Source organism: Clavelina lepadiformis, chromosome 3, assembly GCF_947623445.1.
Source record: "Clavelina lepadiformis chromosome 3, kaClaLepa1.1, whole genome shotgun sequence".
In the NCBI taxonomy this organism is placed as follows: Eukaryota; Metazoa; Chordata; class Ascidiacea; order Aplousobranchia; family Clavelinidae; genus Clavelina; species Clavelina lepadiformis.
In genome coordinates, this window is record NC_135242.1 from 17,891,749 (window position 1) to 17,914,607 (window position 22,859).

A 22,859-nucleotide genomic window follows, 5' to 3' on the forward strand; every position below is an offset into this window, starting at 1 on the left:
CACTTTTCATTTTGTTTTTCAATTTAATATACAGTATTGCCCGAATTTAGAACTGTCCGCCAGATCCAATAAACAAGCGTTGTTAATGTCTTGCCCAAAAGCATTACAACAGTATGGCGCCACTGGATATCGAACACAAAAATTGAGCCACATTTCTGGCGATACCAACACCCAAACTAATCGATTACTGAACCGACATTGGCTTTATGTTTGCCAAGCTAACCATCACCCAAACTACCTTCCTGTGCCGAAAAAATTTCTCCAGCGCATCATACAAACTTTCCAGTAAGATATGGCATGACTAAAGCTTTGTTTATTTATTATAAAATGGCATTCAAGCACCAATTTTCGGTGGTTTGTTCGTTTGTTACAAATCGGCGCGAACATGTAAAAGTTAGGTGTGCATTTTAATGAGTCTCATTCATGTGTGTGCTATTTCCTGTGCCTTTAGGTTGCTTTATACAGGGTCTGTCGGCTTAATTGCGGTCACACTCTGTATGTGGTCGTTTGACTTTGCATCACTTTTCTGCAAAAACCAAAAAAATTACATAAAAAATTTTGCACTGCATCAAAACACTGTCAATTTTGATTATTAATCCGAAACTTTATGTTTTTAGCTACAGTATAACTGCAGTTATAACATAACAAACACAGGCACGTCGAGAGCTGACCTAAGGCAGACCATCAACTCTACAACGCATTTTTTGTGCAATAATGAAAACCCTGTCAAAACTCAATGAAAACTCGCTCTTGTTTCAATTAAATTTTCTTGCTTCTTTCTCTTTCTTTTTCCTTTAACTTCTAAAAGCCTTTGCTACTTGTTTTCACTACTTTTCAAGAAATTTTCGTACTACTTCAACCTACTATAGCTGAGGCAGTCTCTGCAAGGTACTTAAGATCTAGCCTAGGCCTACATTGGCTTTCATTTTATGTTACATGAAGAAGTTTTTAAAAGCATTCAGTGAATGAGCAAAGCATGACGTTTACTCTCAGATCTAATTTTTATTTTTTGCAATGGTTGATTTTTCACCTGCAAAACTCTCTGGACACGATTCTGTTACAAAATAAATGGAAAAAAGATTATTCCCATAAATTAAACTATGTATTTTATAAAAAGCTTTTCCATGAAATGCAAAAAGTGTCTAATACTCTCTTTTCATTTAGCAACAATAACATCTAAAGGTGAAAAGCGATCAAGAGAAAAGGAATGCGATGGTTAGCACTGTATGGCCATGTTATGGCCCATTTCCTATAATTTCTTTATTGTGCAGAATTCTTTACATTCTTTTCTGTTATTTAGCATTGATTACTTTCAATTTTTTGTAATTCCCTAATCCCTGTAGAGTTTGACATTCATTCAGGAGCACATTTATCCATTCAATTTGTCACCTATTCGATAAAATTTTACTTTTCTTCGTGTTGGTCGATATGCTTCTGTAAAACGCTACCGAGAAAGAAACGCAATTTCACATGGAGTGAGATCATCAAAGATCTGCCAGCAAGCCAACAATCCAAGCCAACTTTCACAATACAAAAGCAGTTTGTCAGGTTGACCAACAAAGAGTTCACTTCAGCAACTAACAGGCATGGAACTCAAACTTGTCTCAAAGAAACTCATTCACTTCAGAAACTCGCAGAACTAAATTTGCTTTCCGTGTTCTGCTTGAACTTACCGAATGCATTCATGTACATGTCAGCTCAAAAAAGTAAAAAGTATAATGAAGACTCGTTTGACATTTATGTAAAACAAACCGCAGAAGAACAATATTCAGTGAAATAGTTTAAGACTGCCTGAATATTTCCATCACTACTGGAAGAAGTAACATCTCTTTTCTAAAATCAACACTGTACGTGATTAGTTTTATTTCATTCTTATTTGATGGAAAAAAGATGGTCATGATTCAATATTCAAAACTTTTTTGGTAGTGATTTTTGCCCTTTTATCGGATTTACAAATCCATATAATACAAACAATTAATATATCGATATTTAATCTTTATATTCTAATAAATTATTTAACTCTTATTATTTTTATGCTATTATATCACTTCGTTCTTTAAAATATGTCTATGAATTTACAAGGTAACTGAAAAAAAAAACATGTCCACAAACTGCTGGAGACGTTGGCCGCAAATGAGGTTTAGCCAGATACCGAAAGGCAAAAATAGAAGGTTGCACATAAGTGCAATTTATGTGCACTTAGGTGTGAAATTAGGTCCATAGTTACATAGTAATGTACACAATTTAACTAGGCCAATTCAATCTCTAAATCAATTAAAAATTAAGTACACAGAAGTTCTGTTTAAGTCATTAAGTACAAATATACACACCTAAAGTGGGCCACTGTAGCTCATGGAAAACAGTATTGAGTGCGCCTATCTGCCTATGCCAAACTCTGCAACCTGGCCATTGCCCAGTGGAGTATTTCGTTCCCCATGCAGCGATGCAGGTTGTTCATCGTGTTAAGAGGAGAAATAGAGGATCGTGACCATTGAAATAAAAAGACTTGGGGTCTCTTTTACTTTTACATTCCCTCATCATGATCGAGTATTGAGGAGTTATCACGTCCTAATTTCTTTTCTATTCTAATTTCTACTCTACTGTGGTTAACTCAAGAAATGCACAACCCCATACCCCTGACAGTCTGACTGGCAGGTTATGGGGTTGTACATAATATGGGGTTGGCAAAATAAGGCAGTTTTCATTGAGAAATCGTATGAGCAAAGACGCAAATTCTGGCGTGATGGTAAAGAAAGTTTATTTTCAACATTTAAAGTAAACTAAAAAGTATCATAATATGATTTTAACACAATTGATTGGTGTTAACACGGTCATCTAAGTCAGCTGCCTCAGAGTTTATTGCAAAAAAAAAAATTAAAACGGATAAAAAACTGAAACTCAACTAATTAAAACAATATTATAAAATAAAAGCAGAGACACAGTACCGCAGTAACAGCAGAATAAAAAATTTTTTAACCAAATCAAAAATTAACAATGCAAAAAAAATGATGTAAAAGAAATCAATAACCATACATTTTCCGAACAGCACTTCCCTTGCGTGGCATGCACTGAAGCATCAATATTTTGTTTATTTTTTATAAATTTGCGTTCAAACATCCTGCTCTCCTTTGTCTAGTTATTATAAACGGGCGTGAAGATAAAAAGTTTGGCGTGCACGTTGTTGGCGTTAATCTCATGCTTGCAGATGCCACACTTTTCACTATGGCCCATTGTCGCCAGATTGTCTTGTAAACCTGGAGAAAACTTTATCTCTAACTTGGGAAATTACCCAAAGCAAACCACAGCTAAATCATTTTTACAAATGTTTTCCAAGCATAGGGAGTGGTTATTCTCTATGTTTAAAAAAAATACATTCTCATAAGCTTTTGAATTGTCATAGTCGTAGTGCATAATTCGATAAATTATAAATCATTATTTGCAAATATGCATAAATATAAATGTATACTTTTCTAGATTAATATTTTTAACGGTCAATATTTATTGTTGGAAAATTGCAAATTTTTTTGTTTGAATATTTTTAGCAGGCCTACATTTAATTCCGTACTTGTATCTATAATGACCAATTTTTTTTTGTATAAAGTTATCTAATTTCATTTCAAAACAGCGCTGTTTTACCATGATCTCTTTGTACTGGTAGACCTATATAAAGACTATGGTTTCACAAAAGGGTTCTTTAACCCTATTTTCACTAGGCTTGGCTTCTCCTGCACACAGTCACAGTAAAACGTGGCGTACAGTTGCATTGTTTGCTGTAGAAATTTGAAATTTGGTGACTTTTCCTAAAAAATGTTCAGCTATCTGTCCATGTTTGTTTTATAAAGTTGGAGTTTGTAATTTTTGAGATATTGTCATATTTTCATAATTTTTCTCTCTCTCCGCATTGAAGCGAATCGTTTTCGTTTAAGTTACTCATTTACGCACCAATAACTCGACTAGCTATTCTCTTGCGTTCTCTTCTCGCGGTCAGCTGGTTTTCCGCACAGCGTGGGCGCGGCGTAACAAGAAAAATTTCTAAAAATGTATCACTTGTGGAAATACTTAATTTACACTAAATTCACTTTCTTTTGCTTTACAATTATGATGTATACAGGAAGCCAGATGTTTTTGCTACAAACCTGTCAAAATCCGATCAGTTTACGACGTATAGTTTTCGAGTAATTAACGATTGAAAATGTGTGTGCAGTGTCGGCCACACCTAGTGAAAATGGCAAAGTCGCGAGCCCGGTATGGATAGGGTTAAACATAGGCATGTTGCTTATGAAAGATATTTTCTTTTTTGGGATTTAAATCCTTGCAAAAGCTGCTTCGGGACTGACATGAGTGACATAGCTTTTAAATTTTGTAAATAATATGTAAGCATGTCGATAGTAAAGGGGAACTGAAGTCATTTTCAACCTATTTTCTAAAGAAGGATAAAAATAGCTGATTCCGAAAATATAAACGAAATATCTCTATCTTTTTTCATTAACGAGCTATTGACAATATCGTTTTCAAAAAACTGAGCTGGAAACGGATGTGACGTCTCAGGGTTGTTGGTGTCCGAGCATGGCTTAAGCGCATATCATATTAGATTATTACTGAAAAAAATATAAAAACTCTTCAACACGCCCACTAAATTTGCCGAAACCAGTCTTGCAACAGCAACTTTCCATTTCTCTTTCGTCGCAGTTTTATTGCAACCCCAGTTTGACGTCGATGTCGCAGACCAATAGCAAACAACTTGCTCACCATATGTTTCGTGGGGGACACGGTAGATGGGACAATTAGATAAGACATGATATGTAGTTTCTCGTCGGCGTCATACTCACGGATTGCAGAGTTTGCCACTTCACATTTTGTAGTAAGTTGCACGTTATAAAACGACACCGTTTCTTGGGCGATAAAGCCGAAGGCTACTCTGATCACTCTGGGCACCAACAGTTCGCTGGGGTTCGTATTGGGTGTGATGAAATTGTAAAGTCTGTCCAAATTTTTCTGCAACGTTTGTTCTATATATGATCTTCCCACTAACCAGCCGCACTGATGCCTAAAAATACTGTTGTCATAGACCTCCATACAGTTTCCGGCACAGTCTATATATGGTTTTCAAGATTAACACACCACAGCACTATAGGCTATATCTCGCCAGCAAAAGAGCTTACAAGATAGTTAAACAAGCATCAATATCAATTCGAGATAAGCTGTTGGACAGACAAACGAACGGTGGTTTGGAAGGTACACCTGGAAATTTTTACCAACTTTCATGACTGCATGGAAACGTTTAACAGTCGCAAAAAAACACAATCTACGGTTACTAAACAAACAAAATTTGTTTTCTGAAAATAGGAATAAAGTTTGATGATGTCTTGGTTTGGTAGCCTACTTTGCTATGCTTGATGAATTATTAACGCCGTATATCAAACAAAACTGCCGTAGGCCTACACACCGCTAAACATATTTAACACGTGTGCACAATAAAATCTTTCAAGAGCTTATTTAATTAGGCCTACGTCATTTTCTTATCTATGGATAAAGCTAAACTGCAGAAAAGTTTCCAAGCTAGTTTTGCAAGCTGATTTGGCCAGATTTGCTATCCGTGCATGTCAAATGGAAAGATAGGACCATTTTAGAATAGAATAAAGCATATAACTTATACAGTAGTATAGAAAAATATTTGCCACTAAAATGAACATGGAAAGTTGAAAAAGATTTCTAAAAGTTGCTTAACTGACAGCGTTTTCTTAGCGCAGCTATAAACTTTGCAATTAATAGCGAACTTGTTTTCATGCAGTTATTTTTTTCTTGAATTGTTGCTTAAAAGAAGACACATAACTTTAGCCAAGAAAGTGATGGCAGACAAACAAGAAGTAAAATGTAAAGGTAATGTGCATAAATGAATATTTAACAGGAAAAACTGTAGGCCTACAGCCTACTCTTTAAAAAAGCATTTGTCAAAAAAGTGCAAACCGAGGTTATGTTTCCTATCTTTCTAGACATAGGCCTACTATTTTCAGAACCAAGAGCGTTACGGATAATTTCTCCCAAAACTGGCAAAGATGGTTATCAAGTAGAAGAAGAAGCCATTTGTGAAATTCTTAATCATCCTGATGTAATTGATACTCCAGTGATTGTCATTTCCATCGCTGGTGCCATGAGAGAAGGAAAATCTTTTTTATTGAGTCTTTTCATCGCGTATTTGGAATCTGGGATGGTAAACAAAGAGCAGCATGCCGCTTTAAAACCTTGTAGGTAAACAACCGGGATTACAAAAATTATGCTTTTTAATCCTTTTTTACTTTGCATCAGTCTTCTAACTGGTTGAACAATGACGAACAAACTCTACAACGTCATTTTAAGTGGACCTCGGGACGTGACAGAGAAACAATGGGAATATACATGTGGAGCAAACCTTATGTCACCAAATCTAACAATTTAAAGGTAAAGGTTGATAAAAACGTTTGATTGAATGAAATTTCTTCAGTTTCATGACTTTAAGTAAAACTAAGTTAATTATAACTAAGTGGTATAGTTTACAAATAAGTACTGTTACTATAGGCCTATACCTTTCTTAAGGTTGCTATATTATTGATGGACACCCAAGGATCATTCGACAGAGATGGAGAAAAATGTGCTTCTGATATATTTTGCTTCAGTACATTGCTCAGCTCCATACAACTCTACAATATTTGTAACAATATAAACGAAAATCATCTTCAACCACTGAGTGTAAGTTTATTGATTTATTCAACTATATATGTTTCTATAGACCTACATATATTCGGTTATATGTGAGATGTTACTATACATGTATACAGTATAGTACTTATGGTTTTTATGTTGCCTCTAGCGCAGTGGTTCTCAAAGTTTTTTTCCGATTCCTCCCTTACCAACCAAAACACCGTCAATTCCTCCCCCCCAAAAAATCACAAAAAAAAAATTTCCAAAATTTTACACTACCTGAATATTGTCCCTGGATGATGTCTTTTGAAGATTTATCTCAGGAATAAAATTCAAAATTGCAAAAGCACACTCTCACAAAATAACCAAACAAATTTACAAACAAATCGTTGCTCATTGTTAGTGAGAACCGTGAGCCTCATGTTGAGAAGTTAATAAAGAAAATCGAGGAGAAGAGCGTGTGAGTTTTGCTCGAAGGTCTCCGCAAATATCGTGTGTTTCTCTTTTTTTCATCACTAGCTTACTAGCTAGTTCTATAAGTACCTTACTAACAATAAAGAGAAAACAATAGCCATTATGAACCAAACAGACACGTTTATAACGTCAGTCACTGCAGTTAAGGAGCTTGTCCTCGCGCACTATTGTAGACATCTAAACAACCTCTTCGAGAGGATTTTTCTGTTACAAATAAAATTAAAAATTTAAAGTTTTTTTCATATAGTTTTTCCTCCCCAATTCCTCCCTAGAGAAAATTTCCTCCCTGGAATTAAAAATTCCCCCTTTAGTGAGCCAAGTGGCCCGGTTTGAGAAGCACTGCTCTAGCGTATGTAGCTATAGCTTCAACTCTAATCAGTGATTAGTAATCACATTTAGTTTACGTTCTATCTAAATATTTGTGTCTATGTAGTACAGAATATGTACAGGTATATTTTAAAAGAAATACATATTTCCCGAGGAATTTTTATTCTTCACCACATAGGTTTTTGCTGATTGTGCAAAACAGCTGGTAAAAAGCAGGTCTCCAAACGTTCAAAAGCAGGAAGCACCATATCAGGCAAGTGTTGAACTTAGACACATATATGACAGAAACTTTTGTAGTCCAATATCATCAGGATAGTTGGTAGTGATGGTGACAAGTGACAAGTGACACGTATTAAATACTTGGTTCGTTATTTTTTCTGTTATGTTAACCTACTTTGTTCAGACGATTATGTTTGTCATTCGCGACTGGCAAGTCGATGGCACTAAATTCCGGATCGGATTAGAGGATGGACAAAAGTACATAGATCAGGAATTTTCAATCGATCCAGGGGAAAAGCGTGATGTGATTGCTGTGAGGAAGAGCATAAAAGAAGCTTTCCAGAAAATTCGCTGTTGTCTTTTTCCATATCCCGGAGGACTCATTGCCGTCGAGAGCGACGATGAAGACGACCAGGACGACGACGACAACGACAATGACAATGACAACGACAACGCTGCTATAGATGAAGGACATTCCGTTCTTCCGGAAAACTGCGCTAAGATGAAAAGTACTTAAAATTGATGCTTTCCATTACCGTAATGTATACTATGATTGAAAACAGCCTTTCACACTTATTCACAAACATTTACCTAACTTTTTCAGACCTAACAGAGAATTTTAAGAAAATTCTTGGAAAATTTGCGTGTGATCTTTTTAAACCAAAAGAGAGTTCAATAAAGAAAATAAATGGTCAGCAGCTAACAGGAAGAAAGCTTCTTAACTTTATAGCACAATATCACCATTTGCTTGAACAAGGAAGCATCACAAAACCAGTAACAGTATTAGAGGTTGGTATATAAAATATTTCTATATCGTAAATAATGATATAACTTAGGTAGGTTTGAAACTGATTTACTTTACAGCATAACAAACTATTGAAATAAGTTCAACAAACGCGGGAATGTTTGCAACGTATAAGCCTACTCCATAAGCAGAGTGGTAAAAATCGACATGCTTCGGATCCTCTGATGTAAATTGTTCTTCCGTAGAGTAATTAATTCGTTAATATAATTTTCTCCCACAGTAAATATTTTCAATTTTAAAAAATACCAGAGCCTAATAAAAATTTAGCACTCTCGAAAGCGGATAATGTCTGATCAACGTCAACATCAACAAAGCAAATCAACGTGGTTAGATACGTGTAATCGTTGTGTTAGTTACAAAATCATAGTGACACCAAGTTATAATAGTGATTTTAAATGCAAACAATAACTAAGCTTATAGACTATTTTGTAACTAAAATGTTTATTTAACGTTTCTAATAGAATTGTTTTGCTTTAAGTCTAGCCCTTTAATTCGTTTCCGAAGTGCCTTATTGTTGATATACTGTACTGTCAAAAGGTATTCTTTTTCTAAAATTACTGATATCACATACTGAATCTTTCTCTAAATCCTGGCATGTTACGTTCTATTACGTCGTTTCGATTTAGTTTAATCGCTTACAAATACATTAATTCTACCTCCACCTTCTCCAAATCCGTCACGAAGCAGCTTGTTTGTCTGTACTGCTTTGTGACAAGTAACCAATACCCTATCCTTAGCCTAACTCAACTGAATATATACGGTATGTGTGAATCAGCTCTAGATATGTTGGTAAACGTTGTCCAAAACAACAGTGCAACATGCAAAGAACATGTTTTATGGTTATAAATACCCATTACCTGAATATGCGTCGCTAAATCATGATCTGAAGTAAACTTTCTCGTATACTTTTGTTTATTTACTGAAACATTTTATACGTGATTTTATAGGCGTCTGCAGTAGCTGAGACTCAAAACGTATTGCAAGAGATACTGATGTCGTACAATCAAAAAATGGCAAAGGCAAAAATTACAATCATTGTATTTCTTTGTTAAATATACTCACGGCGTTTGTAACTTTTTGTTGGTTTTAAGTTTTAAACGCCAAAAGTAATAGAACAATTACACATGCAGTACATTTTACACAACCTTTACCTTAATTGTATGTTCATCTAGAATTTGTCACACAAAGATTATTTGCCTAAAGCTGATTTAAACAATATGCATCTTGACACAAAAAAGGAATTGATTGCCGAGTACGAAGAGCGGATCCCGAACTATTGTAAGAAGCTTTATTTTGACAAAATGGATTCAGAAATGGAAAATGCTTATTCCACACACGCTCAAACACGAATAAGAAAAGAGGTGAGGTTAACGGAACTTTTCAGGCAGGTTCTTAATGATACACTTAATTTTAACTTTTAAATATACTTTAAAGGCAAAGTTAAGAAAGCAATATGTGTCATTGATACGAAAGACATCAAAAAAATACAAGCCAAACAAAGTAAAAGTAAGTCTTGTGTTTATGAACTATACAGATAGAATGAATTTACTGATGTGTATGATTTCCCATGACTATTACAATGTTTAACCTATCCGTATTATATAGTATCCATATTTATATATTGTATATATAGTATCCATATTTTACTACTTTGCTCGTAAGTAAAATTACAGGAGAAAATTAACAAGTTTAAAGTTAACAAGCAAATATTTTATTGAAATGTCACTATGCTCATGCACGACGCATGTAACTTATAAGTTCCAAAGCAATACAACTATATTTTAATTTTTACCTCCTCGAAGAAAATATATGTTTAACTTTTTCAAACTCGTCCACACCTACGCCAAGTTTACACCCACAGTAAACAAAGGTTTAGGTTGATCTTTCACAGACATACAGTAACTTGCGAGATGATCCTTCAAGAATGTAGACGGAAACCGTGTTAGTAAACTTTTGAACAAACCGCAGATTTTTAATCAGAACTAAACAAATAATTATGATATGACTTACACACGTGGTGCAGGCTACTCATCTGTACTTTATCTGTATACTCCATTAAATTTCGAATGAATACCACCGATGCATGGTGGCAAATAATTGAGTATGAAGTTTGCACAAAAATTTGTTCTTTTTATGGATTAATTTTGATAAGCTTTGATTTTTGCCCTTTTTAGACGCGTAAGATAAGCGATTCGTATAATACACGTAATACAGCTTGATATTTCCTCTGAAAGAAGGTAGTGTTCTAGGGATATAACGAACTTTTATAGATAAGTCTTGTCTTCATCGCTCTCCGTCGGTTAATGTTCTGTGAATATGATTCGCAAATTGTCCTAATCTACTTATCGTTGCCTACTGTAAATTTTTTTCAAACTTTACTCTCGTATTGAATAAATTTCTTTGAAGCGAAAAACGAAGCATTTTCTTTGCTTTTTTCACCATGTTTTGTATGAAATTAAAGCAGTTAAAAAAAAAACAACAAAAGCAGAATATTTCCTTATCGGTTGCTATATGTGGTCGCAGCGTTGTTTGTGCCAAGGAAAAGAGTGAGGAGCGGATAATACATTCGTTACGATGTCATGAAAAAACGTACTCGAAAAGAAGCTTATTTCTAGATTTGCCTGCAACTAATGCCTTTATTGCAAACCACATGATATTAAAGTGTTTAACTCTTTTCTTTCATTTATATATTGAATTAGTTTAGGGTAAAAAGTGCTCACATCCATCAACTGTCCAAGTAATTCCTGTATATTTGTTTTACTGTAAGTGAATAAATACAAACTTTATATGGGTTATCTCCTTAAAAATATTACGATAATTTTTATCAGTTTTTCTTCGAAAATTAACTTATAACAAATAATTTAGCTCCAAAAAGGTGAGTCAATGGAGGAGGCAAAACTGCAATTCGAGCAAGAAGCTCCGAAGTCTCCTTTGTACGACGAATACGAACAATCTCTTATAACAAACTTGGAAAAATGCTTTCAAGAGGTATTCGATTACTTTAGCTTTCTTTCCAAGTTTTTTCCTTCTTATCAAAAGATAAAAGACATTTTTAAAATGCGTTGTATCCTGCAAATTAAAGTATGCTATATCACGTATATAGCGCATAAGCATTGAGCAAATCATGGAGGAAATCCGCAATACTGCTGCTGGAATGTACATGAATATGATTGTGCAAGAGGTATATTAGCTGTGTTTTTGTTTGCATACGCAAAAGTACGGCATAATTTATATAGATTAAATACTATAGTTGATCTATAAGTCACAAAGTATTGTATACTGTGCACCAATTGTTTAAAAAAAACTTTTTTAAACTTTCCATCCTTGCTCTAAATTCTAACAAGTTCGTATTAATTAAATACAAAACATTGTTTGATCTTGTCATTATTTTTCTTCAGGCAAAAATGGCAAAAGAACTCAACCTGGAAATGATTCAAAAACGTTGTAAGGAACACGTCATTGCCTCATTTCGACAAGAATCAAAAATAAACAAGATCAAAAGTTATTACAACAATGCTAATGTAACTGATGATCAAATTCGTGCTCAGATAGATGAAAAGTTTGTTGAGATTACTGCAGAGTACCAAACAGATGAGAAGGTAAATACACAAATCGATGAAATCAATTTCATATTTTACAAATATTTTTAACGTAAAATCTTTGAACGAATTTTCGCTTGTTTTTAACCTTTTCTTTAAAATAAAAGACGTTGTGTCTGGTAAAATACGACGCTCATCGTGAAGAGGTAAAAGACAAGTATATCAAATACATGTGGGAGGTGAGAAATACTTTATTTAAATAGTTAATAAATCTATCTTGCTGATTGCTCATAATTATTCTTACATTACAGGCGACAGACAACGTTTACACAACATCCAGCGTTTTGAAATCCATTCATGACAAGTATTTGGAAGTTCTAAAAACACACCATGATACGTTCATTAAATCACCGGAAGACAAAATTTGGGCTGAACACGAAATTAATGCTCTCCAAGAAGAGTATCAGAAAATTGCTTCTAATATTCAAAAGCGTCAAAACGTTTTCCGAGAAGCTAGTTATTTTGTTGTAAATTCTGTTGAGAAATCACTTGCATCGCTAACGTTCTCTTGTGGTGGATGGGTAGAATAATAATAACGAACGAAATAGCAATAATGGATTGAATCTAACCTATTTACTGATTTTTGTGATTCTTTTACTTTAGCAAAGTTGCAACAATATAAAAATCTTAACCTGCGTGGCCCTACCGTGAAGTTTGCTTTATACAGATATGTGTATATTGAGTTGAATAAATGATCGTGTAGTTTGTAAACATTTTTTGAAATTTAATTTCCGTTCAATGTGCTTTTTGTCTGTAATAGCTGTTGGCTTTTGTTTTTAGGGGTGTGTTCTGAGCGCATGTGTAATAAATTTAGAGTGGTGTTTAATTTGACTTGATCTAATAGCGTATAACTTTCAACAATAACGACAAAAACTAGGTATTATAAAGGTATTATTATATATAGTGTATACATATATTGTTTTTATTAATTTTATCTTGAATGTAAGTGTTTAACAGGAAAAACATTTAAGATGAAATAGTTTTCCTCATAATGGTTTCAGAACTGCGACTAACTTTCATTGGGAATATTCTTCTCGAAATTTCAGGTTCTTTTTCAGTTGACTACAAATTTTAACATATAACGTAATACTTACATGGAACGCAAAACTCCATTCTAAAGCAGTTAGATCGTTGCACATATATATAGCGCAATCTATGGAAACAATTGTTGTTTAAATAGTAACATTGAAAACCGCGGTGAGTTTTAAAACAAATTTAAAAAAGTTAATAATGTGATTTTAGCATGTAGTAGATAAAAACAGAAAAAGAGTTTAAATAAAAACATTTATCAACAAAATGTAAGGCTGTGTATAAGCACTCGGGTAGTGTTCGGTTTAACTTAGTATTCACCAACTTTGGCAATTTTTATTATTAAAAGGTCCCTGTAGCCGTGAAACGTTGTAATTGTGTTCGCTAACGTTTATGCCAATAAAAGGTGATAATATGCTCATGGTTTGTTTACGTTGGTTTGTTATGCGCTGGGTTCGTTCAAAGTAGAGTGGAAGCTCATTTGTACACCGATCGAATTACTTTCGGCATGCTGAAATTAGTGGAATAACCAACTACTTTTGTACCGATGAAGTTGCTTCGTGTTGCCCGAAAATTGGTATTCAAGCGATGTCATGTTAACGAACTTTCAGCAATGTATATTTTCACCATTTGCATGCAAATCTGCATTGCAGCATTATAGCAGTATATCTATCACTCAGATTTATGCGAGGTCATATCTTCAAATGTTGGCTTTGCGTCGGACTGGTAATTGGTTAATGGTTAATAAGTGTTATAGAAGGATGCGATATAAGAACGTTTTATACTTTTATTCAGCTTAAAAAATAAGCCAATGTTACTGGTAAATATTTGTGAAAAAGTCTCTTTGACCTTTGTTCCAACAACTTCACCAATTGTTTGAGCCTAAAAGGTTGCAGGAATGGATTTTTTGTTTAATTATGATTAATTATCAAATCATGATAACAGAATAAACAGTTTTCTTGGCATGTATAACCCCTAAGTAGCATACCTTGATTATCTCATTCAAACAAATCGTGACCGTTTTTCCAGTTGCCAAACTATCTTATCAGAACTAACAAATCGTACCAGTCTGTGCTTTTGTAAAACGTAATTTAATTTTCCTTAGGCCATGTTGTGATAGCCGGTTATATAGCTTTTATCCAAAAATTAGCTTGAGCGAAATTCAATTATTAAATGGATATATATATATATGATTAAAAATTAACAGGACTAATTTAAACAGTTTAGTTATTATTTAATGACCTAATATATTTCATACACATAAGTTGTTGGTATAAGGTATAAGGTATCCAAAATTCGACCAAAAAAGATTAATATTGCTGTCAAAGGGTAATTGAGTATATTCGAGGCACACTAATTGTAAGATATGTATATGAATGTGTTAAAGCGACATTACACTTTGAAAGTTAGGTTTTGTTTGTAGAAAGTATGACCAACAAGTCTTTATCTAGCGGAAAAGATGAATTTGATATTTCTACTATTTCCATTACGGAGGATATAAGCGCAATAGAAGGTAAGGATACATTTACGTTTATCTTCTATATAGGCCTACTGTATGTTTTATAATTTTATTTTTATTTTTTTTTCTGTCAGATGGTCCACCAGTTTCAGTTCAGATTCTGAAACCCAGGGAAAATACAAATGGTTTTGAGTTAATTGAAGAAGGCTTATACAAAATATTCAATCATCCGAACGTAATTGACGTCCCTGTAATAATCATTTCAATAGCCGGCGCGATGCGGGAGGGAAAGTCTTTTCTTTTGAGTCTTCTACTGATGTATATGGAATCCGACATGGTATTGTGACGTATGCAGTTTTGTTAGTAAAGCAACCGCTCTAAACAACTTTAATATATATGGTTCAATATAAAACTCCTAATAGACATGATTGCAGATGCGTATAGTAGCCTATAGGGTTTTGTTAGCATTAAGTGATACGCTAGTATCATTCTTTTGTAATGTATATATGTGATGCTTTCAAATCGCAAAATTTTTGCTGCACTCTTTTGTATCTCAAGTATGCTATAATACATGCTGTAAGCTTTTCTGTCGAGTGGTTTAAAATTTTAAGCCACGAGTAACATTTAAGTAATCTAAATTAATATTTTATTCTTCAGTTTTGTTTTTATATAACTATAAGTGTCGTTTCTAAAACTTTTAACCTTGCTTCACCTTTTATGCACTATAGTCTGCTGATTGGTTATCAGATAAAAACAAAGAAATCAAACAACATTTTAAATTCAAAAGTGGCCATGAACGACAAACGCTTGGGGTTCATATTTGGTCTAAACCGTACTTACTGACGAGAAAAGACAAATCAAAGGTAAGCTGATATCTATAGCTAATAAAATAACTTTATATAAGGTTTTAACATTTAAACAAACACGCAGTTGCGTTTACAGCAATCGCAAGGCGTGGCATTCGAAATTCGCTTTAAATCTTTCTAAAATACTAATAATCTTTGCAAAATGTAGTTTCATTGTTGTCACAGGAAAGATAATTTATGGCTTGCAATATATAAACAGCTGACGCTGTTTTATCAGGGGTTGATTGATCCTGAGATCCACCACCTTGACTTTAACCCGTATTTATAGTTATTATTATTGCGTATAAACATGTTTTGTTATAAGCTTAAGTTTAGTCACTGTTTTTAAAAAGATATTTTATCTTTTAACGGACGTTGAAAGCGTCAAAAGTTTCTCAGTTTTGTTAAAGACGATCACGAATCGTTAAATCGACAACTTTGCAAGACTAGCTTTTGCTTCTCGGTATTTGTCTTATTTTATATTACTCATAATGCAACCGTGTGTGTAGGTGGAAGAAATATTTTCGTCACGCACCAGTTAGCGACAAACTTTCGGAAACTTCTGCTACCATCAAAGACTATGATAATGAATAAATAATAAAATACGGATCAAAGTATAAAATTTCGATACTCATTGGTTTTATGAATATTATTCTTCATCTTTTTTTTGTGTCACTTTCCTTTGCACTTTCTTTTGCACTTCCTTACACTTCCTTTCCTTGCACTTGCTTTGCTTTCTTCTCAGTGCCCTCAGCCAGCTGTAATGTTATGGTTTTGCGTACATGTTATGTAGGCCTTTTAGACTTAAACTTTTTTCATGTCAAATTATTAAAGTTAAAGATTTTATAAGTGTTTGCAAACAGCATGCAATGATTTTGTATTTAGGCGCATACAGCCTACAGCTTTTTCGATATAGTCCGTACACGCAAGGTGGCATATCATAAATGTTTCGCATCACAATATAAACACGTCGGTGACTATGGATTTGAAAGCAATTTTTCATGATTCAATGAAATCTTGTCCTCGTTCACGAGTAGTAATTTTTCGACTATAGTTTTGTCTTAGAATTAGATATATAGCGGCAAAGTAGTTAAAATACGATAAACAAAATCCAAGCTAATCCAATTCTACTATGTGATCATACAATAAGAAACGTGACATGATTGGCGAGTTATACTATTAATAACATTCACAGAAAAAGAAAGTTTGGAAATCAACTTCATTTGATATTGAAATTAACCTGCAAATTATATAGTTACAATATTTATAATAACCTCAAAACGATAAAAAATTGAATGGTTCTACACTAACAGATTTCATCAAAGGAATCCTTAAATAATTTAATTACTGCTATGGGCCTCCAAAAAAGGAGCAAACAAAATTTTAGTATAAATACAATAAGCTTTGCTTGTTTTACAGGTTGCTGTGCTGTTTATGGATACACAAGGAGCCTTTGATCGAGCTGGTGCGCAAAACGCGTCAAGCATTTTTGCATTCAGCACTTTTCTGAGCTCAACTCAGTTGTATAACATGAAGCGACAAATACACGAAAATAACCTGCAACCATTAAGTGTAAGCCTATCACCAATATTGAAACACAATGTTTGGGTTATTTAAAAGACGCTTGTTATGTGAAAGTGCCGATAGTTTAATTATTGCCAATATCAATATCGTTGTCATTACTGTCAATATCATTATCAATATTTGCTTTAAATGTCATTGTTTTCTGCGCATTTCTTTCTAGCTCTTTGCCGATTATGCAGCGGAAGTTTATAACAGCATGCCCGGAAGGGAAGAGAATTCCGCTCCATTTCAGGTATCTTTTCTGCTGCGGTTTAATCTTAAGAACTTCGCAAACCTTTGCAGTAGCTGTTATCACTTATAATTTCTGCTTTCTACTTATTTGTTTGTTTCGAAAACTTCGTATTTTATTACAGCTCGGACATCTTTTTATAGAAAATACTTTTCACTGTACGTGATTGGCAAACAAGTAAACAAGGATATGGGTTGAAAGCCGGTCAGGATTATATCGATTGCACTGTGTTTAAAACCGACAACACTGACAAGAGCGACATTGTTGCTACTAGAGAAAGAATCAGAAAAGCGTTCCAGAAAATTGAATGCTCAGTTCTTCCTTCTCCAGGAAAAGTGGTTGCTGGCCATGTAAATAATGCTGGAAGTGCGATAAAGGTTAAAGGTGTGCGCTTACAATTTCTGCTTTGAAAATTCTCAAAAGTACTTTTGAGAACCCGGCATTTAAACGATATTAATTTTGTGTGCAAACGTTGTTTTACAAAACAATACATATCTGGTTAAAATTTTGTTTGTTACAGATGTGAGACCAAAATTCTTGACTGCCGTCAAAGAACTGGCAACCTATCTTATTGACGAAATGAACAGTGTAAGGAGTATATCCGGTAAAGAACTTATAGGAAGAGATTTTCCCAACTATGTTGCTAAATTACACGAACTACTAGAAAGAGAACAGTTCCTTGAACCACTTGCTGTCATTGAGGTTGTGTTAAGTGTTACGTTTATTCTATTTACAGTTTGTTATTTGAGACAATTATCACTGATGCGTTCTGTGTATACAAAATATCATATTAGCCATATTATATAAATCTACTAAAAGAAAGAATCTTGCATGTTAATTTTAAGCATTGCTGGATTATTTTTAGGCGTATACAAAGGCAATGGCTCAAAACAAAATTAATGAGTTGGTGCAAGAGTACAACAGGGAAATGGAAGAGGTATATATTAGACCTATGTATTATCTGTTTATTTTACACAGCCCATTCACAAGGAAACTCTTTCATTCAGCAAAGACGAGATTTTATGCGAAAGACTCCATTTCGCGAGCTCCATGATAAACTAAAATCTAATTTACTCGGTCGATTTAAATCTGAATTTTCTACTGAATATGATTCTATCAAAGACGAATTTCTACGAAATCTAACCAATGAAATTGACAATGGATACTCCATCCATGAACAAGGTCGAACATTTGAAGAGGTAAAAAAGTTATGAAGGTGCAAGATAGCAGATATCAACCATAATTTTGTCGATAATTTGGTGGTTGCGGTGGATTGTAACTGTAAATTTAATTCATGTTTGTTCAAAAAAATTAAACTAGTTGAACTTTTATTCTTACATCTATACAGGCTTTTAGCAAAGAGACGTTGAACGAGCAAAGTCTATAATAGTTATTATTTAAAATACTGCAAGTAATAGTTAAGTTATTTAGGAAGTTTTGTTTCAGAATAGATTCGACAGAGAAGGAAGAAGATCATTGTTGGCATCTTTTAACTTCTACAGGAAAAAGAGACAAGTATAAGTTGTATTTTCCCAAAAATTGTCACACATATCTGTTAGCCTGACAAAAATTTACGCGTAATGATTTCCTAAACAGAATGGGGTCCATCAAGAAACAGCTTATCATGCCGCGATGGAAAATTACGAAAACCAAATCTGTAATACTAATCCTTTGAAAGAAGAGTTAAAAAAGAGTCTGGAGTCGCTTATTAAGGTAATTTCAGAGTTTATACGAATTTCAAGTTTTTAAATTAAAAGCTAATGGTTTATTTACTATATTTTTGCATCGACAATCTCCTTCTTTATTCTTCGACAACTGCAGAAAACATATTAAAATAACATGTAATATCTTGGATGTTTTTTAAGCTCTATGGATTATTTCCGACATGGCTGCAAAGTTACCGGGATAATATGGAAGCCCAGGTAACGATTTATCAGGTTTTACGTTATAGTCTACACTCTACAGTCTACAATATTGTTAAAACGCTAAATAGACAATTTCCATTGTAACATATGCGAGCGACTTTAGAGTAATAACTCAAGACATTTTTTTTTCAGATCAAAGACGGAAAAGAAAAAATCTATGAGCTACATGAAAAGGAGAAAAAGTTGGCGATTAATCGATTGAGTATTGCTGTCAAACAAGAAGAAAATGTACCACAACCAGAGCAATTAGAAAATCTGGAACGTGACCTGCTACAAAACGTTAAAGAAGAGTATGAAAGAATACAGAAAAAAATAAACGTCCAAGACAAGGTTTTTTAATTGTATAGTTTTTCCTCTCCTCATAATAAGATTTTTGATTTCTGATAGGCAGTTCTTGTTTCAGGTTACACCTAAGCTTGAAGAAGCCCGAAAAAATTCTCTTTCGGTCTATAAAGAACACATGAAAGCAAAGGTAAAATTTCAAAACTAAAACAACATTAATAAAGAAAGAGTTCGAGCACATGTCCAACATTTGTACTAATGCATTTAGGAAAAAGAAATCGATGATGTGTCTATTTTAACCCGATTTCACAAAGAGTATGAGGATGTCGTTCTTGCAAAGTTCAAGGAAAAAACAACGGAATTTATTTCTCCCGATGAAAACATTGCGAAAGAATACAATGTAACTCTGGGTTCACTCATTAGATCTGTATATGAATCTCTAGCTGAGGCCAAAAGAATGGAGAAAAATAGGGAAGGCGAAATGCACAAAAACAAAGTGAAGAATTCAACGGAAACAGTTTTTGAGGCTGATGCAAGTTTTTATTTTGATTTCTATTTATAGAAACCTTGCTATAAAATGTGGCCAAAACTTGAGTTGATCGCAGGCTTAGAGTTTTAATTTTCTATGGCTTTGATATTTTAAGCAGGAATATGATTTCGTTACTCAGATGTACTACCAAACAATTTTGCAGAAATATTCGAAGTATATGTGGAAGGTAATGTGATTTTTGTACAATTATTAAAAACCAAACTTTTACATATAGACTAACTGGCATGTATGAAACGATGTCAGGAAAGTAAAAATAAAAGCGATAAAACTGTATATAACTGTATGCCCTTGTGTATACATCATTAATCAAATTGAGTTTTTTTTAATTTAGTCAACAGAAAATCTTTATGCTACTCCCAAAACTCTGAATTCTATTCACACCAACTTCATCAAAAAGTTGAAGCAGCACCACGTTCCTAAAAAAACTGGTATTACAACCGATGCCTTGTTTCAGAAAATGGAGGAAGAATATCGAAGCTTTGCTGCGAAAGTTAAACCGAGAAAAGGAGTTTATCGTGAATCCAGCTATTTTGTGCTGGCCTATGCCCGTGTTTTGCTTTCTAAAATACGGCTACCAATCATTGAGTCAACAGAACTGTAAGCTACGCAATTACAGCAAAATGATGTCAAGGCAATGATTACATTAATATTGTATTGTATTACTACGTATTGATAAATGTGTATATAGCATATTTTTCAACATGATGTATATTACTGTTGAAACGGTTAATTGGTTTGATGCGACTTCACATTCAAGGGCTGCGCAATGTAGCTATATATAAAACTATAATTACTACATGAATAAAAGGAAATGCTTCCTATTAATTGGTTTCAAAGTAAACATTGGGAAAAAACTTAGTACACATAGACCAGATTAGACACTTCTGAGCATATGTTGCAGAAATAGCTTAATCAGCAATATACCATTCCGATTCATCAATTTCGAGGAATGTACACATGGCGTGATACCAAATAAAGATAGAATAAGACGATATCAACTAGGAGAGGTGATACGATAGATAGCACAAATTTTAATTAATTAATTCAACAAAAATTGTTAAATTCGGACTTTCTCAGGGCAAAACAAGCATATCGACCTGGCCGCTAATACAGCTTGCGGCTGCTACTGTGCGTCAAATTCAAGATTATAAAGTGAATTCAATCCAGTCTTGCTTTATTAAACTAGCCGATTTTTACACCCTCGCCATAACAAATAATAAAACTAATCGTAAACCTGTGATAATGGTTTCCACATATATCACTAACATAAAACAACATATAAATATTTTATCGGTATACTAAAACTATATTTTATATCCAAAATTGGTATTAAAATTATCATCAAATTTTACTATAGTTTTTCCAATGCAGTAACGTTATTCTTTGATAGCTTCAGGTTTCTATTAACTAACAAGCTGTAGTAAATTTATATAAATTAAAATAAATTTATACAGATGTTAAAATGATAAATAAAAATAAACAGATAATTTTTTAAAAATTCCTCAAAATTCAAAAAAATTATTTAAACTTACCTTAATCAAAACAGTTATGAAGATCACCTAAAGTTGAAAAAATGTAAAAAAATTGAGACAAACTAAAGCAAATTCCAATTAATTTATATTAAACCAAATAAAGTTTATAAAAATTGAAATACATTTATAAAATCTCAAATAAGTTTAATTTATCTCAAATAAGTTAATTATTTGAGATAATTGGTAACAGGAAATATCGTCCCTTTTGCGAATTAACTGGTTTCAGTGTTTTAACAGTTAATAGATTTTTAAATCGGTTACTTCTAAAATTGTTAAATCATATAGATTCTCAATTTTCAACTAACAAATTGATTAAATTAAGTCTCACTAATTTGCATTGCCTGCCCTTATTTTCTTGTATATAACATTCAAGACACGTGAGCTGACCTATAACGTTTGAAACTTTGTTCAGAAACAAAATACACGAAATGCCTGAGTTCAAAATAACAAACAAAACTCAAAATTTACAAAATTCTGATACAATTAGTAAAATAAGTATAAAACTAAACCACAGTTCTTACAAAGTTAAAAAATGCGCTCTCAGAACAATATGTATCAGGAAGGCTGATTATGATCATTAGGGTTAAACAACTTTAGACTAGACAAATATGTACGCGAGATTAATTGTTTAACTGCAGCAACTGCATTTGAAATAATGGCATATTTACATTATATAAACTGTACATTAATAGCATATTATAGCCAAAAAACTAATATGCTATTATATAGATAAACATCAGTTACATCTATCAAACGGTTGTGTTATGTTGTTGAGCCAGTTTTTATGATGTAACTTCGAAATTGGCCAGTTTGCAGTTTGTTCCATGTAAAGTACACTGCACTGGCATAGTGATAATTTCTGAAACATTATCATATGCATTTTTTATGGCTTTAATATATCTATACCTTCGCTTCAATGGACCTTTTCTATCTATAATAACGTTTGAATGTTGTTTTAGTACAGAGGTGACGAACATGCAGCCGCAAATCGGTTTGACAGTCGCTCTTGCATGACGAAGCATTCCGGCAGTCTTGAATTTTCCTTGACCTGTTTCTAATTTTCACGCAATGCGATATCAAAAGCTGATAGCACGATTGAGTCGCAGCAGTATGTCTTCAGTAGATTGCCGCACTCAACCGATGTATTTTTTGCGGCCGCGGGAGCAGCTATAAACCTGCCGAATCAAGCGGTTGCGCTTGAATGTTAATTAAATTATTATGCAAAATTGAAAAAAAGTTGTGTGGCCCGCTAACTCATCTGCAACTGACAATGTGGTCCGCGACAGCAAATAGGTTCGTCACCCCTGTTGTAGTAGGTAAGT

At 33.5% G+C, this 22,859-nt stretch overlaps 2 protein-coding genes across 8 annotated transcripts; both read left to right on the forward strand.

Annotated features, from left to right (window-relative positions):
• Window positions 1-5,710: 5,710 nt before the first annotated feature.
• LOC143450761 (atlastin-2-like) lies at window positions 5,711-13,548 on the forward strand. 5 transcript variants are annotated; one of them, XM_076951433.1, is made up of 15 exons: window positions 5,712-5,880; window positions 5,994-6,211; window positions 6,307-6,444; window positions 6,574-6,726; window positions 7,658-7,732; window positions 7,883-8,207; window positions 8,303-8,487; window positions 9,451-9,522; window positions 9,676-9,864; window positions 9,938-10,009; window positions 11,369-11,491; window positions 11,607-11,684; window positions 11,902-12,102; window positions 12,210-12,281; window positions 12,354-13,548. In XM_076951433.1, exons 1-15 carry the CDS (start codon window positions 5,850-5,852, stop codon window positions 12,630-12,632), a joined length of 2,211 nt encoding a protein of 736 aa, XP_076807548.1. In that variant the 5' UTR covers window positions 5,712-5,849; the 3' UTR covers window positions 12,633-13,548. The 5 variants fall into 5 exon arrangements, with proteins under 5 accessions (XP_076807552.1, XP_076807548.1, XP_076807549.1 ...); XM_076951434.1 differs by having other exon boundaries at window positions 5,713-5,880; window positions 6,307-6,438; XM_076951436.1 differs by having other exon boundaries at window positions 5,714-5,880; window positions 6,015-6,211.
• A 705-nt stretch (window positions 13,549-14,253) lies between these two features.
• LOC143450780 (atlastin-1-like) lies at window positions 14,254-20,820 on the forward strand. 3 transcript variants are annotated; one of them, XM_076951469.1, is made up of 18 exons: window positions 14,254-14,490; window positions 14,555-14,644; window positions 14,725-14,927; window positions 15,319-15,453; window positions 16,855-17,007; window positions 17,180-17,251; window positions 17,392-17,632; window positions 17,769-17,950; window positions 18,114-18,185; window positions 18,256-18,447; window positions 18,695-18,763; window positions 18,845-18,961; window positions 19,114-19,170; window positions 19,306-19,503; window positions 19,577-19,645; window positions 19,724-19,987; window positions 20,103-20,171; window positions 20,337-20,820. In XM_076951469.1, the coding sequence occupies exons 2-18, from the start codon at window positions 14,560-14,562 to the stop codon at window positions 20,604-20,606; spliced, it is 2,448 nt and encodes an 815-aa protein (XP_076807584.1). In that variant the 5' UTR covers window positions 14,254-14,490; window positions 14,555-14,559; the 3' UTR covers window positions 20,607-20,820. The 3 variants fall into 3 exon arrangements, with proteins under 3 accessions (XP_076807584.1, XP_076807585.1, XP_076807586.1); XM_076951470.1 differs by having other exon boundaries at window positions 14,254-14,460; XM_076951471.1 differs by having other exon boundaries at window positions 14,254-14,644; window positions 20,460-20,820.
• The last annotated feature ends 2,039 nt before the right edge of the window (window positions 20,821-22,859 follow it).

Bases quoted from the DNA above. Each gene is read 5' to 3' on its own strand.
- LOC143450761 (XM_076951433.1), top strand. From the start codon at position 5,850: ATGGCAGACAAACAAGAAGTAAAATGTAAAG. The intron at 9,523-9,675 runs GCAAAAATTACA...ATGTTCATCTAG, and splicing joins ACAATCAAAAAATGGCAAAG to AATTTGTCACACAAAGATTA. The intron at 11,492-11,606 runs GTATTCGATTAC...TCACGTATATAG, and splicing joins TGGAAAAATGCTTTCAAGAG to CGCATAAGCATTGAGCAAAT.
- LOC143450780 (XM_076951469.1), top strand. From the start codon at position 14,560: ATGACCAACAAGTCTTTATCTAGCGGAAAAGATGAATTTGATATTTCT. The intron at 19,504-19,576 runs GTTTTTTAATTG...TTCTTGTTTCAG, and splicing joins AAATAAACGTCCAAGACAAG to GTTACACCTAAGCTTGAAGA. The intron at 20,172-20,336 runs GTAATGTGATTT...TTTTTAATTTAG, and splicing joins ATTCGAAGTATATGTGGAAG to TCAACAGAAAATCTTTATGC.